We start from the raw sequence: 19,514 nt of genomic DNA on the forward strand, positions 1-19,514 counted from the left end.
TAGAAACAGCATCGAAACGTTGCGACTTGCCTCATTTTGAGGCTGTTTTGATCATATCCGTTTTGTTTTGATTTTGCTGTTTCGACCTTGAAACAAAACTGGTGGTGAAATTTCGCACAGCCCTAATCCAGAGAGGTTGTGGGATCTTCAACCTTGGACAGTAAGGGCTAGGTAAAGCCTTGGCTGGGATAAGAGTTGAGGATGGACCTGTTCTGAGCAGGGGGTTGGACTAGAATTGACCTCCTGAGGTCCCTTCCAACTCATGTTCTCTGATTCTATGAAGGGACAAGCCATGTCTCATAGGGAAACTCTCTCCAGGCCCGTGTGTCAGCGGTGTCCATCTGTCCAGCACAAACTCACAGATGTCCCTCCTGCTAATAATGTGAAGGCCATACACCTCAACCCCTTCAGAATAAAAGTCATCACAAGCCATTTTTCCTTTATATTTTAATATAATCCTTTTGGGTGGAAGCAGAACAAGGCTTAAGCCATTCTCCAGAGTGGGGAGGGAAGGGGAGGAAGGAACCCAGCAATGGGCCAAAGACAGCCCCAACCCCTGCGTAAAATAGACCATTCCAGTAGAAACCCCTCCCCTCCCATTCATATAAATTAAACTCTCACTCTCCTGAGACAGGAGTGGGTGTAGAAGAGCAGCTCTAAAAATAAACACCTCTTACGTTAGATCTCCCCCTCCTCAAAGGTCCGGCCCCACCCCTGTGGCTGTGGCCCTGCAACAGTCCTTCCGTTGTGGGTGGCTGTGGAGCTGTGGAGGTCTCCGAGAGGGGATGGGCAGGTCCTTGAGCAGCACCTCCCCAGAGCCAAGTCACTCCCGGGGCCGGTTGATGATGACCTCGCCCAAAGCCTCCAGCACCTCCCGCTTGTAGTCCTCGAAATCGCCATCAATTTGGTTGACGGATCGCTCCTCCACCACCCACAGCTGACAGCTGGTCTCTGTGATCAGTCGTGCATCATGGCTGACGATGATGACCGCTGCAAAGTGGAGGAAGGAGGCAAAGCGGAGGAAGGAGGCAAAGCATAAGAGGGGTATTGGCTGGAGCCATTTCCAGACTGGAGAAGAATGGAAAGTCCCCATGGTTTTTCCATCAGCCACTGCTAGGACAGGGCTGGGCCATGAAGGACATGACTGGGACCCAATGGGGACCCTGGCAGGAGGGTACTGCTTCTAGTGAATCAACCCTCCCATGGGACTTATAGGCTCACCTCCAGCCTAGTAACCCTTCTGCTTCCCTGAAGCCCCAGACTGGACCCCCATCCATGCCAGCCTGGACCCACAAGGCCACCCTAGCCCACTATCACCATCTACCCTTGAGTTCGATCCATGGGCCCAGTATCCCCCCAACCCTGTCCTCCTCTTGTCAGGCCAGTGGATCCTTCCCACCTTGATGGTTCTACTCACCTCCTTTGTACTCGTTGATGGCATCACCCAAGGCATCGATTGACTCAATGTCCAGATTATTTGTGGGTTCATCCTGAGAAAATGACAAATCCCAAATAAAACCCAGGAGTCCTGAGACACAGAACCTTCCTCCCTCTACACACACCCACCCTGCATCCCTCAGCTAGAGACAGGACCCAGGCATCTTCACAAACCCTGTCCCTCACTCGGACCTGCTGGACATCACTCCTTTCCAAGACCAGAGCAGGACACAACCTAAGAGCCCCAATTCTCATGCTCACTCTGCTCACCCCCCGCCCTTCTTTCCCAGAGCAGGGAACTAATCAGAACCCCATTCCCATCACCTAAGACTCACCAGGATGAGCACATCGGGTTCCCTGCAGGACAGCTCAGCAAACACTACACGGGCTTTCTGCCCCCCTGCATAGGAAAAGAAAAGGGCCCCGAGACGTGGGGTGAAACAATCCCTTCTCCTTCCCCAAAATGCCATGATCCAACTTCCCATCCAACAGCAGTTCAGTGCCCTTCACTCCCATCCTGGGGAAGGGCAAAGCTACTGGAAGTGCCACCTCCCGCCTCAGCTCTCCCCTGCATGGCCAAACCCACACCCCTCCCAGAAGCACACAGTTCTAGCCCATCCCGGACTTCTACCTCAATGCCAGCCCTCACCTGTGGAGACCCAGACTATCTTTCCCTTTGCCTCAACCCTCACCTCCTGATCAGCTCCCTGTGTAGCTCCTTTGTATTAACTCTGCCCTCTGCCTGGAAGCCCCCGCCCCATACCTGACAATTTGCAGATCTGGATGGTGTGAGCGTGGCTCTCGAGGCCAAAACGCCCCAGGCACTTGCGAGCATCCTGGTAGGGCAGGTTGAAATTGCGCTGCAGGTACTCTGTGGCCGTCTCCTGCATGTTGAGCTGGTCAGCGTACTGCTGGTTGAAGAACCCGACTTTCTGCCAGGAAGGAAGGGGGTGGGTTTCACCACCTGTTGCGACCTGTCCAGGTCTCCCTCCACTGCTCTGCAGGTGCCCCTCACTCTGCCCCACACCCATTCGTTTAGCCATGGGCTCTGAACACCCCTCAACCCTGTAGGGCAGGGGTGGGTAAAATATGGCCCGTTCACTCTGTCCGACTCTACTTGGCCCGTGGGGCACCTACAAAAGTTTAGAAGATTAATATTAATCTGCTCCAGGCTCCCTGTCAAAGCTGACAGGAGCCAGGACAGTAGGACCCAGGGGAAGCGGCATGAGTCAGAAGAAAGCCAGCCCAGCCCTGACCCCCCCACTGGGAAGTCTCTCCCTGCCCAAGCTTTGCCTGCAAGGGCTGCTCCAGCACCACCTGGCCCCTGCTGAATCGCTGGACTTGGGGGAGCAGGGGTGTACTGGTGGTGGGTGGGTGGTTAGCAAAGTACAGTGTGTGCATATAGTCAGCAAAGCACACAGTGTGTGCATATATGTATATATAGTCAGCAAAGCACACAGTGTGTGCGCACGCAATAATGGAGAGGGAGTGTGCGTGTTTGTAGGGTGAGTTCCACAAGCACCCCCCCACCATACACATGCACCCCCCCTTCACACTGCCATACACATAGACCCCCCCACACCCCAGCCACCCTCCCCCTACAAAAGCCCCATACCCACCCAGACCCCACATATCCACACACCCACATGCTCCCTGCCCCCCACACACCTATACCTACCCCCTCATGCCCCCAACACCCTCACAGTATACAGGAGTAAGACTTCATTTAAGCTATTGTGCAATCACCTCTATGCACACTATGCAAACGCATGTAAATCAGGACAAAAGCATTTTTTGAAATCAAATCAATTAATGTTGTAGATGTTTGATCTTTAGAATATAATTTGGTGTTTTTCTGGTTGAGATGGCAAAACCCCTTGCTGAAATGAGTATTTCTGGGGGCAAAGGGAGGGGCTTCTGACGAGAAAGGTCAGGGGTTAGGGGAGGGACTTCTGATCCCAAGATGGCGACCAGGGGGCAGGGCACCTGTAAGGAGGCAGGACTATCCATGTGGCCCTCAACAGCTTGCCAAAACTTGGTAAGCAGCCCTCCACCCAAAATAACTGCCTGCCCCTGCTGCAGGAGCTCCACATTACCATCCAGTCATCACTTACTAGTCTGTGGTTTTTCCTCATCTCCCCTTTCGTCTGGAAGGTAAAGAAAACAAGGATTAGAGCCTGTGAGGTACCCCTCTGCCCTGACAAGTTCACAGGCTATTCAATAGTATGGCAGGCAGATGGCTCAGACAGCACTGAAATGCAGTTGCTGGTAGGGTAGCTTCATGACAGGTAGTGAGAGGCTGCCTAGGACCACTTTGCCTACTGTTGCTATGCAGCTGCCACTGGGGTCATGAGTAGCCCCACAGCCACTCCAGATAGAAAGCGAGAGGCAAGCATCACTCATAGGCGAGTCTAACCAGGGCCCTGGGGTTGGTAGCCTTACCGGTGTGAGCTTGCCCGTCAGCAGCAGCAGCAGCGTACTCTTCCCAACACCATTGGGACCCACGATACAGACTGAGACCAAGCGAGAGGGAGAGAGACGCAGTTACAAAGAGAGCCCAGCAGGGTACAGTGCTATTATAGGGTCTCCAGCAACCTGGGTAGAAGCTGGTGGTTTAAGATGACAGGGGCTTTTCCCCAAGGCTGTACACGCCCCATTACTGCTGGGGCTGCACTTGAGTCTGTTTGTTACTGTTGGGTCCCCAAGACTCTCCTGGCTGGGTACCAGCATAGGGCCTCCCTCCCTGGGACTGCACGTGCCATAACAGGTCACTCACTTCTGGACTCCATGTCGATTCCAAAATCCAGGTTCTTGAAGAGTGGCTTCTGCCCCTCATAGGTAAAGTCAACACCTGCAAGGGAAGGGGCAATGAAAAGAAATCAGCCCATCTGTTATAACCCAGCAGCTCATTGATAACAGGGCCAAGGGAAACCCGGACTCCTCAATGCCTTGTGTCCCCAGGCGGTAAGAAGGGATCAATCACCTGACCCTGATGTGGCTCTTTGGGATAGCTGGTCAAAGGGATGCAGCAGTTGCAGGCAAGAATGGAAGGGAAAGCCTTCATCTAATTATGGTTGTGGGATTGGGAAGGAAACCAAGCTAGAAGGGTTGTGGCCAGGACGCCAGGGTTTATGTCCCCCATTCCACCTTGTGTGAAGTGTCACAACCAAATTAATCAGTGCCCATGTCACTTGCAAGAGATACCATTCAGACCATCATCTGATCAACTAAGGGTTAAAACAAAATCCTGGCGGAGAGCTGTATATAACTTATGCCCACGTCACGAATGAGAAACGAAACTTAAGACTGGTCAGGGTAAAAGGGGATAGCCCTGCCATAAATCCCTGCAATAAAACCCGAAGGGAGTACTATAGATAATTGGTCAGCTAAAATAAAAAGTGAGGGAAAACTGTATAGAATTGGTCAAAAAACAAGCATAGATACCTCACACGTAACATACTAAAAACCTAACCCACTACCTTATAACCTGATAGTAACCTGAGAACACAAAGAACTGCTGCTTGCCAGGAAATTAAAGATTCCACTTAGCAGTTCATCATTGGATATCTCTAAGAAACACCTCTGTCTATAAATAGTTTAGCAACTTCCGCCCAAGCCGGAGAAACTCTGGGAGACCTCTGCAGGAATCTCTAAGGAAAAACCTAAGATCATCATCAAAGTAAATTAACAGTCTAATCAGCTGTCAATAGCTTCCCGTCAGCGTAAATATTGACATATCAAAGCCCTGTAGGCACGATAGCTCGTTCCCGGCGCCACGTCTGTCATCGTTAGCTGTAACCCGAAACTGTACGCTTGATCGTAATCGTTATATCGTTAGCTGCAACCTGAAACCATACGCTTAATTATAATCGCTATAACCGGAAAAACTGCAACGGAACAAAGGCTCAGCCTGAGTTGCGCGTCACTATCTAAGCGATGTAAGTCAACAAATTCCTATAACCAACACGTGTCTGTGCCTGGTTAATCCCACCCCATCCATCACTACCCGCCTGTCAGGTGAAAGTTTTACTGCTCCGGTGGGAGGGGTCAGCAAGCGGCTGCTCTGATCTCCGACATGAAGCATCAGGGATTGTTAACAACTGTCAAGGCTTTAGTGGTAGTAGCAGCCACAGGTGGCACAGGGCCTCGTACAGGCAGGCTGAGGCCTGCTCCCTGCTCTGAGGCTGAGAAAGAACAATCTCTACTGAACCCCCAGCTGCTCCCTGCAGCACAGTACCCACTAGCGCTGCTCTGGGACAAGGAGCCCAGCACATCTGGAAGGGAGAGGGCCCTCTGCATGCCCCTGCAGCACAGCACTTCCCAGTGCCCAGGGCCTACCATGCAAGCCCAGGATGGGGGGGCTGAGCGGTGGCGGGTTGGGGAAGGTGAATTTCACTGTGTACTCCCGGGGCCTCTTCAGCAGCTCAGGGGCCTCATTGGACTCCTCATCCAAGTTCTTCTTGCGGCACTTCTGCTGCTTTCGGGTCAAAGCCTCTTTTGTCTGTTTTTCCTGGAGACAAACAGTGCCATTAGCTAACCTAGTGCTGAGGCCTACCCCTCTGGGGCCTGGCCTGGGAAGGGGACACCAGCTGGGCAGGCAATCTCCCCAGCTTCAGCCCACCCCAGCTTGGAATAAGTGTTTCCACTGTGGCCCTCATGACCCCCACCATGCCCTGCTATTGTGACACCCAGTTGTGATTTGGTGAGGTACCTCTCCCCGAGCAACATTTCCTGCAGGCCAGTCACAGTTTATTGCTATGGGGAAATCTGATAGCAAAAGTCCCCACCACTGTAAGCCAGCCTGTCCCCACTAACTGGGGACCAGCTTAGAGCCACCATCTCCAGAGGGAAGAGGTCTCATGTTACGTACCTGCTCCCCTGGGCCACACAGAGGCCCTGGAGTCAGTCTGGATCTCAGGACTTACCGCCTGTTTTGTGGACTTTCCACCGGCCTTAAGGTCTTTAAGCTTCTTTTCCTGCTTCTCATACTGTTTGAGCAGCTCCTTCTGTTTCTGCTGGTACATTTTCTTGAAGGTCACTGTCAGAGATGGGGACAGTAAGGACTCTGAGCTGGGTCTCAGGGGACCTGGAGTCGATTCCCACCTCTACCACCAGTTCCCTGTGTGCAAGCTGAGGAAAGGACACATCCACCTCTTCCCAACCCTCCTATGTGGAAGACCAATCTGTCAGGATATGTTCCATTGTGGGGATATGCAGTTAGGCCCAGTTGAAAGTTACTTCATAAAAAACAGGCTTGTACAGGGAAAAGTGGGTTTCCAATCAAGCCACATTTTGAGCTAAAAGCATCTGCTTGAGAAGGGAGGGGGGGCAGGGACCTTGATTTTGTAGCGCTGCTCAGAAAGCACCCATTTTTCCCCTAACAAAACAGGATTCCCTGGTCAGGCTAGTGCATCAAATTGATACAGAGCAGCAATGAGTCCTCACAACGCATCATAAAAGATGCAACGTGTTAGGGGACTCTGTGTTACAAGATCCTCCAAAGGGCGTGTCCCATGATGCACTGAGATACCCAAGATGCACTATAGCAGCTCAGTGTGAAGTCTGCACACTGGGAAATATAGTTGGATGAGAAGAAAAAACAACCAAAAAACCACAAAATAAAATGTGGGAGCATGAACTTCCTGCACTACGATATCACAAGAACCAATCTCTCAATACTACTCAGCTGCTCATTAAGAAGGGAGGACAAGGGAAAATGGCCAGGAAACCTGGCCTACAGAGTAGATGGGGGGGCTAACAGTGCAAATCATCTGACCTACATCTCCCATGAAGAACCACAGCTGTACAGTACTCACATTCGTTACCATTAGAGGAAGACAGACAGACCTGGGTCTTGGAGGCACAGAGGCTTTGACAATATATGTGCTAGATGTGTCACCACCCACTCCACCCCACACACACACACACACACACACACACACACACACTTACTGTAGTTGCCCCGGTAGTAGAAGAGCTTCTGAGTGTCCAGGTGAATGATGTCTGTGCAGACATCATCCAGGAAGCCCTGGTCGTGGGAGACAATGAGGAGGGTTTTCTTCCATGTCTGCAGGTAGCTGTGTGGGTGGAAAGGGGACGAGAGTCACTGTCAGACAGATGGATGGATCCCAGGCTCAGAGGAACCTCTTCCACCCCCATGGCTCAGCGGCACTGTGGGGATGGCCATGACTGCACTCAAGACCTGCGAGTGGGGGCGGCACAGTAGGCTTCTCACCCACTCTTCCCCCTTCCCACTGAGCCTGCCTGAAGCCCATGGGATACCCTCAGCCCTTCTCAGAAAGGAAAGCTACCTCTGTCACAGCTTATAACCACTCTAGGGCATTCTCAGCCCCATACCAACAGCCACAAGACCCTACTCACACACCCCAACCCAGCTGAGAATGAACCTCCCCCTCATTCCACTGGGCCCACTGATAAATAAGGGGACACCTTCCCACCTCCAGCCCAGGGCGGACAGCCTCTGATCCCAGCCAGGGGGGCTGGAGACTCACTTGTTGAGCCAGATAACAGCATTGAGGTCCAAGTGGTTCGTGGGCTCATCAAGCATCAGAAGAGTTGGCTCCATAAACAAGGCCCTGAAAGGGATATGAAGGACAGGTGAATGGCACTTTTGTAAGTAGTACCCTGGGCAAGAAGAACAGCCTTTCCCATCTATGGGAGCTGGTGACAGGGGTGATCACTCTGGCCTGGGGGTAACAAGATTGTCAGGTCTTAGTGTAGCTCCCCACTGGGCCAAGGGAAGATGGCTAGCAAACCTGGCCGACGGAGTACATGGGGGGGGCTAACAGTGCAAATCATCTGACCTACATCTCCCATGAACAACCACAGCTGTACAGTACTCACATTCGTTACCATTAGAGTCTGCTTCCTGCACTCAGTGGCACTATTTGCCTCCTCCGTTGGCAGCCTCGCAAACAAGGCTGCAGGGCACACAGGCCTCAGAGCCACCAGCAGAGGATTCCAAATACACTGAGGGAACACAGCTGAAGTGCTGGGGAGTTCCTCATGACCACATCCCCAGGCTGTGGGACAGACCTGTGCTCAGACATCCACCCCCTCTCTTGTTCTTGGAAGTGCTGAGAGCTGGGAGGGGTGGGGATGGAACAGGATCTGGGTCTACCTCCCACCCCCACCCCAGCTGGTGCACCCATATAAAAGTTATCTCCCTGCAGGCCATTGCACAGGGAAGGAAGGGGCTCAGAGCTATGTTATACCCTCACCTGGCCAGAGACACCCTCATGCGCCAGCCACCCGAGAACTTCTTGGTCTGCCGGTTCTGCATCTCAGGGTTGAAACCCAAACCAGCCAAGATGCGCCGGGCCTTGGCCTCTGCTGCAGCTGCCCCCATGGCCCGGAGTTCCTCGTAGACCTGGGGAGGGGGAGATGCGGGCACTAAGGATGCGAGTCTAACAAGGACAGGGAGTCCACCGCCCTGTACTGCAAGCACCAGCACTACTTGCCTCATTTCCCTTCCACTGCCAGAGCCTGACCCTGCTTCCCAGCGCCTCAACTCCCTCTTGCCAATACACCCATAACATATTGGCAACCTTCACACCCAGCAGCGATCACTCAGCTTCCATCACCCCCAGGTGTGACATCTCAGAGCAGTGTCTCTGCTTCTCCACGGCCCTCCCTGTACCTTCTCCAGCCGCTCAGCCACACTGTCATCCCCCTTCTCCAGCAGAGCCTGCAGCTTTTTCTCCTCTTCCAGCAGCTTCAGCCGTTTAGTGTCAGCTTTCAGCACAGCCTGGACCGCAGGGGTCTCATCCGCTACCACCTCTGGGGAGAGGAGCTGTGGGTGAGGGGAAGGCTTCCCCCTCTAAGCAGTAGACCCTTCTCTAGTCCCCATGCAGGTGGAAGGGAGCCAGAAGTCCCAACACCCAGCCCTGCTAGTAGACCCCACTCTCTCTTGGACCTGAGATGGACCCCAGGCATACTAATGCCCCTCCTGCCTCCCTTTACCTTGCTCACAGAGCAGCACATCAATGTTGGGTGGGATACTCAGGGCCCGGTTTGCAATGTGCTTCAGCAGGGTGGTTTTGCCTTTCCTGCAATGAGGGAGGGGCAAAAAAATAAAAACCCCATGGACAAAAGCAAAGGGAAACCACCAGCCCCTTGTCACAGCTCCAGCCCTGTCCCCTGCAGTGCCACACCCCCTGCTGAGCTCTCCATATACCTACCCGTTGGGTCCCACGAGGCCATACCGGCGCCCGGCCACGATGTACAGATCCGCATTGACAAAGAGCTCTTTGCCATGAGCCGAGATGCTGAACTTCTCCAGCTGCAATGATGGGATTACTGATACTGCTGCCATCAGAATAAAATGCTCTGGCTCCCCCACCCCAAACGAGCTACATGGAAGATCTACCCTCTCCCCCTGCTCCCCACCATTACAGCTCCCATGGGAGGATCCATTCTGCACGCAGACTTTAACTGCAAGACCCACTTCTGCCAGCGGGTACACTCCACTCAGGTTCTGTGGCCAGCTTTCTCCCACCCAAACTGCCCTCCCTTGGTACACCCCCACTTTCTGTATCAGACAAGACTCCACACAGCTCTGCAACCCACTCAAATGGTACCACTGTCCCTGCTTCCCCCTGGCCCAGTCCAGCCCAGGCTGGGATGGTTAGTTACATTCCACCTCACTGTCAACACCCATGTGGGACTACCAAACCCTTCTCTCCCAATTGAAACTGTCACATGCTACTGGGAAATGAAAATTTAAGCGTGGGAGGCAAGAATGGCTAGAATATTCCAGGTGAACGAGACACTAACTGTTCACATGCAGCTTCTTGATATGAGAAAAATTGAAGGTGGAGTAAGGGGAAATGAGCAGGCGAGGGGGGAGACTACGAGGGTATTCCAAGGCTGGGGTGGTCTTTACCTTGATATCAGAGGCATTTTCCAGCATGGCCTGACGTGAGGACATCTCTGCCTGCGACACTGAGAAGTCGTTTTCTGCCGCATTTGCTGCTTTCAGGGTTGCCACTTGGCGCTCATACTCCAGCTATGGGGAGACAAGGGTAAGACCTCAGCTGGAGGCACATACCCCCACACCCCAGCTGAAGGACCCCGCACATGGCCCTTGTGCTCTGCAGCCTTGTCACATTAGGATGTTCTTCCCCAGCCCTGGGGCCACCTACCCTAATACAAGGGAATGGGGTCCATTCCCAACCTTTCTTCCTGCCTGCTGTCTTCCCGTAGCCAATCCGACCTGGCCAGGGTTGGATTATCCTTCCTCACCACCTGGTTCATATGGGAACCCCCTGCACCACGCGGACTCTCACAGAACCCACCGACCTAGTCTGTCTGGGCTGCCAGTCATATCTTGACCAGCTAAGTGCACAAGCACCAAAAGGGGAACCTCTGGGGCCATGATGTGCCAAGCAGAGGCACAGGTGGGGGGGGGGGGGGGGAGGAGTGTGAAGTTGGGAAGGTGATGACCTAATTCCCCACAAAATGGATCCACCCCAGCTGTCAGTCTCCATCCCACCCAAAAGCACACTCGCATGATGCTTCAGGAGGTGCCAGCAGGGCCTGTGCAGAGCCATTCTGTTGGAGGAACTGAGGCTCAAACACAGAACAGAGCCCTGCTGCTCCCAGGGCACCTCCCTTCTGGATCTCACCTGTTTCTTGAGCTTTTTCTTCTCCTTCTTGCTGAGGTGAGCATAAGGGTCATCCTCCTTCTTCTCCCCCTCTTCCTCCTCCTCCTCCTCCTCTTCCGAATGCTGCACAGCCAAGGAAAAGCTAGTTGTCATCATCACCTTCCACCAAGAACCAAGGACAGAAACCAGGAGCCCTGACTCTCAAACCTGCTTTGGTCTTACTCTAGACCCAACTCCCTTCCCAGTCAGCGGTAGAACTAGGACCATGGGCTCCCAATTCCAGGAAAATGACAGGTTAAAATCCCAATTCAGCCCCACAGTTGGGGGACAGAGGGGAGTTGGATGTCAATAGCTGTTGAGGTCTCAGCCTCATTGTGCCAGTGCCTGGATCCTGGAACATGGGCTGAGAACCCAACAATTTGCCTTTCATATACACCATCATATTAAGTGGCTTGAATGGAGCGCACTCTCCCATCCATGCCCTGGGGAGAAGGGAAGTCTTACAGGCTGGCTGCCTCGCTTGGACTTCCCCTTGTCCTTTTTCGGCTCCTCATCATCATCCTCCATTTCCTCCTCTTCCTCCTCATCTTCAAGAGCAGCAAATTTATTCTGGGACAAGAGAAGTCAGATCAGATGAAAGTGATTCTTCTGGCAACAGGCAGGCATTCCCCAACACATGCTGAAATGCATCAACCTCGGGGGTGGGCCAACCAGGTTACAAATTGCACCGTGATGCCACACAGCAGGTTAGATTGGGAAGTGTAGGGAAGCTGCACATGGAAAATCCTGCAGCTAGTAGGTGCTGCCAAAGGGGGACAGCTGGAGACACCCTCTTGCCTCTCCCAAGCTGGGGTTTGCCCAGGACACCATGGTTAATACATCAAGTTTTGTGAATGACACCAAAGACTTCCCTTCCCTGGCCTCCCAATACACCATGATGGGCTTAGCACTGACCATAAGGGGAGAGTACCCACAGCTGAGTGCCCTTTGCCAACAGGAGCCCCACATCAACCCTCACCTGGACTGGCTGGTTCTTCTTCCCTTTCGGCTTCTTTGCAGTGTTGCTCACCTCTGTCTGTTTAGTTACCATCTGGAAAGGAGAAGATGGAAGAGCATAAAGCATGTGAGGAACCAGCAGTCCCATCACCTCTCCTGCTTGAAAAGGTCAGTATATATCCCACTGAGCCACATCATCCTGCACTCCCTGCTCCCCTTCCTGCCATGCCAAATCTATCTTATGGGACTGAATCCCCTGCAGAAACCAAACCAAGCCCCACAATGCGAGCAGCCTGTTGTATCACTTTGCCTAATGGAAGCAGAACCCACCAGGTCCCAACTCTCAGTCCCTGGAGAGCAGCAGAGTGAATTTGCACATCACTCCTGGCCTGCAGGGACCTCCCTGTGAGGGGCAGAATGGAGTCAGACTCAGAGACCTCTTCAGCCATCAGACACCTGCTGAGATTGCTAGGTCCTGAGAAACAGAGAGCAGACTCTCCAGCTCATCTCACATGTGGACTGTCAAAATATAGGGTTTAAATAGAGCCCAATCCCCCTCACCCCAGGCACACACACAGCCACACCCCAGGGAGTAAGTTCTTACAGGCTGACTGCCTTGCTTGGGCTTCTCCTCATATTCTGCCATCTCCTCCTCTTCCTCGTCATCTTCGAGAGCAGCAAATTTATTCTGGGGCAGAAAAGGCAGCAGCTCAGATACATTTAATTCCTTCTGCAATGAGCAGGGATATCTTGTTGATCAATGAGATGTAGCTATCTGGGTGAGGTAGCAGGCTCTGTGATGCCATGGCAGGCTGGGCTGGGTGGGAAGCACCGGGAAATCTGACTTCAGGCCAATATCACAAAGCAGGGGCAGTAGGGGAGGGAGCATAGGGCTATGGTTTGGCCAAGACACTGGGGTTCCCATGCCCAGTTCTGGGAACCATGCCAAAGACTTCATCCCTATGTCTCCCTCAATGAATACATGAGAGAGATGCCCCCAGCTCCACAATGCACCAGGATGGGTTCAGCAGTGACTATGAGGGGAGAACACTCCTGCTCCCCTCCTCCCATAACAGTGGCCCTGAGTGCCCCTCACCTGGACAGGCTGGTTCTTTTTTCCTTTCTTCCCAGCATTGCCTAATTCTGTCTTTGTCACTGTCTAGAAAAGAAGAGATGGAAGAGTGTGAAGAGTGTGAAGGAGCCTAGGGATCCCATCTCCCTTCGCTCTTCTCTGCTCTGGCCTCGTGTCCAACCTGCTGTTTCTGGTGTATCCGTTTAGACCAGCGAGGCCAAGTCTGGACTCCTCCTCTGCCAAGCCCCATCATGGCCTGCTGAACCATCTGGCACAGACTCTGGGAGCCCCAGCCCCCAGTTCCCTTGATGCAGGGGTCTCCACTGCAACACACCTCACCAGCCCAACACTCACCGTGCCAGCCTTGTCTTCCGGTTTGGACTCTTCTTCACTCTCCTCCTCCTCACTCTGGGCCAGAACAGCAAAGGCTGTGCTTTTCCCCTGAGCCCAAACACAGGAATAGGTGGGAATTAGGAACCTCGGCTTAGGATTAAATCCCCCAGCCTCAGCCAAGGACAAGAGTGAAGGTTTTGGGTGCCCTCTAGTGCTGCAGTGAAGCATTAGGGTCAGCACCATCAGTGAGGTGTGGGTGCCCCCTAGCAAGCACACTGCCAACCTTCACTGCACTAGGGCACAGCTTTCACAACAGGAATCCCTGTGGTCTGGGGAATGGCAAGGCCTACCTGCTGCTTTCCTTTGTTTCTCTCATTTTTACTTCTTTTATTCTTACTGTCTTTGTCCTCTTGCTGAAAAAAAAAAATGCAAAGCAAATCTCACCCTGATGAAACAGCATCAACTACCCTGCACAAGCTGGGACTCGCATCACGCTGCTCCCAACCACTGCACTGCAGTCAGCAGAAACCAAACCACCCATTATGTACCTAGCTGGCTGGGCTAGGGCCCAGGTGTCCTGACTCCTAACCTAGTAGACTCTACGTTTGGAAACAGAACCCAGGAGTCCCAACTCCCACTGCTCTTCCTTCCCACAGTGTAGTGAGCCCCATTTCCTGCCACCCCAGAATGACAGCAACGTGGAGGCTGACTTTGTTTCCCCTTTGGCTTGTCAACCCTTGTCACAGCTTCTTTCCTGCTTTTTTCTCCTCTTCATGATAAGAGGCAGCCTGGAAGAGGAGGGGAAGGGCATGAAAGGTCAATCATCCATTTCAGCCATTGCCTTCCTACACAGAGGAAGATCATCCCTTTGCTCCAGACTCCAGCATTCAAGCCAGGCCTGGTACAGAGAACTCCCAGATCAGGGAGGTCGCATTCCAGGCTGCTTGAGAAGATGACTCTCCACCTGCCTTCTCTCCAGCTGGACAGGACAAGAGAATCCTGACTGTCCCACCCTACTCTAGCCTGTTAGACCTTGCTCTCCTTGACGAGGGTAGGGATAGAGCCCAGGATTCCCAACTCCCAACTTCCCTTACCCAGTTCAAACCCACCAGCCGTAACTCTTCTCCCAGAGCTAAAAGCAGAACCCAGAGTCCTGACTTTCAGCCCACTGGGTCCATCTCCTCTCAGTGCTGAAGACATAACCTAGGAGTCTTAACTCCCAGATGCGCTTCCCCTCTGTAATCACTAGGGCCCTGCTCCCCGCTCACACTAGGTTGTGTCTGAAGAAGCTAACCTTGTTGATTTGGTTCTTGTCAAGTTTGGCTGGTTTTGGCACCTCCTCCTCCTCCTCCTCTTCTTCCTCTTCACTCTGCTCCTGGCTCAGGGCTGCAAATACATTTCCTCCCTGCAAACAGCAAAGCTAAAGCCTCTAGCCATGGTCCAACACACTTCCATGTCCTGTGCTGCCCTCTGGTAACAAAATCATCCACTGACACCCAGGGTATGAAAGACACCCCACTGAGGCTCACCCCACTTTGGCTAGAACTGTATCTCATTCATAAAATCATACAGAAGTAGGACTGGACGGGACATCTAGAAGTCATTTAGTCCAACACCCTGCTTGCAGCAGGATCATCCCTGTCCAAACCATCCCATACAAATCCTTGTCTAACCTAAAACTACATAATCTACTCCACCAGACAGGAACAAGGCACGTTGACCAAAAACACCAGGAACCTGCTACAGAAAACAGGGGGATGAGGGTTGTCGGCAAGTGTCCTACTGCTGCAAGCGTTGGTAAAATGCACTCCAGAAATCCACAGGAGAGGGTCACTCTACCTGTCCAACCCCCCTCACACTCTGTGCATTTGTAATCATAGCTGTCCCTAAACCCAGGGGTCCCTCCAGGCCAGGACTCACCTTCTTCTTCTTGCTGCCTTTGCTGACAGGGGCAACCACTGCAAAGCGAAACAGCAACATTTCAGAAAACAATGCAAGAAGACACCATCCTCTCATCATGGGCATTTGCAGGGCACTGGAACCATAGAGCTCTCAATCTTCCTGTGGCCAGAGGGGATTGGAGGGAGCAGGCAGAGGCAGAATGGGTAAGGCTTGTACCCTTGGGAGTTGCTGCAGGGGGAAGCATCAGCAGGCCCAGCAGCAAAGGGATTAAAATGCAGCAGCCCACAAGTCAACAGATTCTCTACTGCACCTGTGCTGCAGCTCAGCCCCATTGCCCCAGCAACAAAGACAGCAGCTTCTGTAAGGTGGGGGATGCATTAAAGCTCCTAGCTGCTGGCCTTACTGATACCTTTTCCCCCACAGCAGCAAGACTCTCTCCCAAGCAATGCAAGGCTGATGAGGCCAGGGCTAATGGCAGGGGTGGAGACGACACAAGCCACCAGCTGCAAGTTATGCCAGCCCCCTGCAACATGACCAGAGCCTCAGGCTGGCCATGACTTCCCCCTCTGCCCCTTCCCAAAAACCACCCTTGCTGTCCCTTGACAGCAAGGGACAAGCATGGATTCAGCAACATTGTAGGGCAGTGTCCTTTTGAGTCCATCTGGCACTGCCTTAACATCAGCACACAAAGCACAGGCTTTGGAACACAGGCCTGTCTCCCTTCCCGGGAGAGAATCCTAATTCTTTGGCTACTGACTAAGTCTCAATCATGTCTGTTCTCCTTCTCCCTAACAAATCTTGAATTCTTGGCTGCCCAGTGGCTTCTTTGGCCATGGGAGAAAGAGAGAGGCTGGGTCCCTCAAAATGACTGTGGGTGCCAATGCCGCACTGATAGCAATGTCTAGAAGAGGAAATAACATGGGCTTTTCCAGCACATCAGTGCCTGGTCTCCTCAGGATCCCATCTCTCACCTGTGCTACCATACGTGTTAAACAGTGTAATGCAAACAGATGGAGAGAAAACTATGGCAAGGGACAGGTGGAAGGGAAGGGAAGGGAAGGGAAGGGAAGGGAAGGGAAGGGAAGGGAAGGGAAGGGAAGGGAAGGGAAGGGGCAGAAGTGCCAGGGAAGGACACAGTGTGTAAAAGAATTTCATTTACCGGTTATATTCACTGGTCATTACCAACTTTGTTTCATATAACATAAAATGCTCATATCCCAACCCAAAAATCACTAACAGATGTGCAGAATAATATAAGACACCCCTCTCAACAGTTAAGCTTAGTCAGAATTAGAGATATAACATGCATCCCCAATAAAAAATAATTTAGAGTGCAAGCGTAATGCACTTTAGGTCTCCACTAGAACTGGCAGAAAACAAAATCCAACTTTCATGAAAAATGCCCAAGTTCTGCATGTTCCAAATGAAACTCTCTCTCTTTTGGAAATGTAACGTATTCAAAATTTTAACTGAATTTGTTTTTTGTAAAGTTTTATTGACCAAATTGCTGGCTTCCAGTAAGCCAACTGGTTTGAGGTTGGTGACAACATCGTACAAAAAAGGATTGAGAAAAAGCATAACTCTTTGGTGTGGAAAAAAAGTCAGTAAGTCAACAACAACTCAGGAATAGTTTCACAGTAAAAAAGAGGCTCTGCTTAACTTAATAATAAAGCAGTCTACTACCTTTGAGCAATTCTAGATTAAAATTCTGAAAATCATCTAAATGATTTATGAGCCAAAATCCCATTTCAAATTGAACTCTGCCGGCAGCAGAAGAATTGATGCTCAGTCATGTTCAGACCCCTTTATGGCTTTGGCTCTGTCCAGTCTTTAAAATGAACGCAGCTGTTTCCTTGAGAATCCCCCCATGCAAGGAGCCTCCGCTGCTAGTGGAAGGGTCCTGCACCAGCATGGGGACAGTGTAGGCATTAAGGCTGATCTCTCCTCTCCATGGACCATAGAGAGGCCAGTGCTAGTTACAAGAGCCCAAGCCCAACCTGAAACAAATCATCATAAACTCCGAGTAACGCTCTAGCTCACCCCCATTGCCCAAGCAACAAAGGCAGCAGCTGCAGTAAGGGGGATGCATTAAGGCCCCTGGCTGGCTGTACTGACACATTTCCCCAGAGCAGCGGTATCTCCCGAAGAGTACAAGGCTGATAAGATCATGACTAATGGGGGCGTGGGGCAGGCTAGGGACACAAGCCACCAGCTGTGAGCAACTCCTGACCCCAGCAACATAACCAAAGCCTCTGACTTCCCCACCCTGTCTGATATGCCAATTCCATCTGGTGACAGCAAGGGACAAACAAACATGGATTCATCAACATTATATGGCAGTGTACTTTTAAGTTTATCTGGCACTGCCTTAATGTTAGCACCCAAAACATGCGCCCTAGTCACCCACCCCTAGTTATGTTACTAGGGTGGTGAAGTGGGGTGGGTGGTGAAGTGGGGTAGGGGGTAGCGATGACTTCCTGGTGGGGACTCTCCGGCACCCTGCTGAAGCACCCAGGTCAGTTTTCTCTGCTCCTAATGGTAGAAGAGAAACAGCCAGGGCAAGGGGAGATAACTGCCTTGTACAAAGACCCCAGCCTCACAAGGCAACTTACAGGAGGGGCTGTGACAGATCCCTCCAGAGGCTTCCTGGCAGGATGCAACATGATCACGATGCTGTTTGTGCCTCAGGGACCATGTCATAGCTTCTGTCAAAAGCCACCACCCAGGATCAAGTGTCACCCATCGTATAACCCTCTGCAAGCAAGAGCTACCCCTAAGGCCAAATATGTGAAAGGGATACAAGCTGTTTGGGCAATTTACAGGGGCTGCAGAAACCCAAGATCCTCACCTCCAGCTCCCCACTGACCACAACCTCCAGAGCCTACTTCCCTCGTGCAGGACCCAAGATTTCTGACCTTCAAATCCCACCCAGCCCCCAACTCTGCTCTGCTGTAACCCATTTCGTCCCACGCTCCCCTGGATCTGGGGAGAGGACCCAGGAATCCTGCCTCCGAGCCTCCTCCAGCTCACCTTCCTCATCCTCGTCACTGGCCTGAGCCGACAACTTCTTCAGCTTCTCGATCAGCAGGTTGTCCTCCACATCCTCCTCCTCTTTTTTCTTCTTGTCTTTCTTCTTATCTCGCTTCTTTTTCTGTTGCTGCTGTTGGAGCGAGGAACACGGCTGAGGCAAGAGAGGCCACATCTGCACCCACTGCCCCGAGACCTCTCCAGGGGTGCAGGTGGTTAAGCCAGGGCGCCCCTTCCCTCGCCGGCGGGAGACTTCTCGCAGGACACGCAACGAACCCCCAGCAAGCACCAAGAGCAGAGCTTCCCAACCCACAGATTGCAACCCAAAGGGGGTCACAATAATATAGGAGCATCACGAGCAAATTTGAAAAACAGACTCTTCTTTAGAGGGAAAAAAATGCAGGACACGATGGGTTTTCCCTTCCGGGCCCCCAGTGCGTTAGGACTGGCTGGCAACGTTTACAAACGGGTCCTGGTCCAAGAGAGGCAGAGAACCGCTGCCCCAGATGCCCCTCGGCGGCTCACCTGCTGTTGCTGCTGCTCCTTCTCTTTCACAGCGACCTGCTGCTCGCTGACCTGCTTCTCCTCCTCCGCCAGCTCCTCGAAGAACTGGGGCAAGCAGGACACGTTTGTTAGAGACCTCCCAGCCCGCCCCTCCCGCAGCGCCCACCCTCCGCCCTGTGCCACGGGGCGAGGGGGGCGGGGCGGTGCCGGGCGCCAGCTGCAGCGTCAGCGCTCAGGAGCCGGCCCAGCCCCGCTGCGGCCTTACCGATTTCTTCGCCTTTTTGTCCTTTTTGCCTTTCTTCACCGCTTTGTCTGCAATGGGAGCAGCGCGTCAGCCCCGGGCAGCGCCCCCCGCCCCGACCGCCCGCCCGGCCTGGGGCACTCACTCACCGGCGGGCTCCCCCGCGGGCCGCCCCGGCTCGTCAGCGTCCCCGACCCACTCCTCGCGCGGCGGCACCGCCGCCCGGCCCCCCCGCGGCATGGCCACCGCGAGCTCACGTGCACCCCGCGCCCGGCCGGAAGCGCTGGCCGGAAGTGCCGCGGAAGCCCCGCCCCGGATCCACAAAGCTGGCGCGGAGCAGTGGAGTTGGCGCCTCCCGGTTAGACAAGCCCAGCGG

At 53.0% G+C, this 19,514-nt stretch overlaps 1 protein-coding gene across 2 annotated transcripts; it reads right to left on the reverse strand.

Moving 5' to 3' along the window:
• Positions 1-432: 432 nt before the first annotated feature.
• Positions 433-19,389, reverse strand: ABCF1 (ATP binding cassette subfamily F member 1). 2 transcript variants are annotated; one of them, XM_019478778.2, is made up of 29 exons: positions 19,288-19,389; positions 19,163-19,209; positions 18,919-19,002; positions 18,397-18,523; positions 15,385-15,422; positions 14,759-14,869; positions 13,815-13,877; positions 13,486-13,572; positions 13,156-13,218; positions 12,664-12,747; positions 12,082-12,153; positions 11,568-11,672; positions 11,085-11,186; positions 10,343-10,465; positions 9,639-9,739; positions 9,421-9,506; positions 9,098-9,237; positions 8,679-8,827; positions 7,950-8,033; positions 7,390-7,514; positions 6,363-6,475; positions 5,776-5,947; positions 4,214-4,288; positions 3,880-3,950; positions 3,552-3,584; positions 2,201-2,369; positions 1,773-1,837; positions 1,418-1,490; positions 433-990 (listed from the first exon to the last, which is right to left on the reverse strand). In XM_019478778.2, exons 1-29 carry the CDS (start codon positions 19,376-19,378, stop codon positions 824-826), a joined length of 2,820 nt encoding a protein of 939 aa, XP_019334323.1. In that variant the 5' UTR covers positions 19,379-19,389; the 3' UTR covers positions 433-823. The 2 variants fall into 2 exon arrangements, with proteins under 2 accessions (XP_019334323.1, XP_014457243.1); XM_014601757.3 differs by having other exon boundaries at positions 18,397-18,526.
• Positions 19,390-19,514: the final 125 nt, after the last annotated feature.

This window comes from Alligator mississippiensis, chromosome 11, assembly GCF_030867095.1.
Source record: "Alligator mississippiensis isolate rAllMis1 chromosome 11, rAllMis1, whole genome shotgun sequence".
NCBI classification, from domain to species: domain Eukaryota; kingdom Metazoa; phylum Chordata; order Crocodylia; family Alligatoridae; genus Alligator; species Alligator mississippiensis.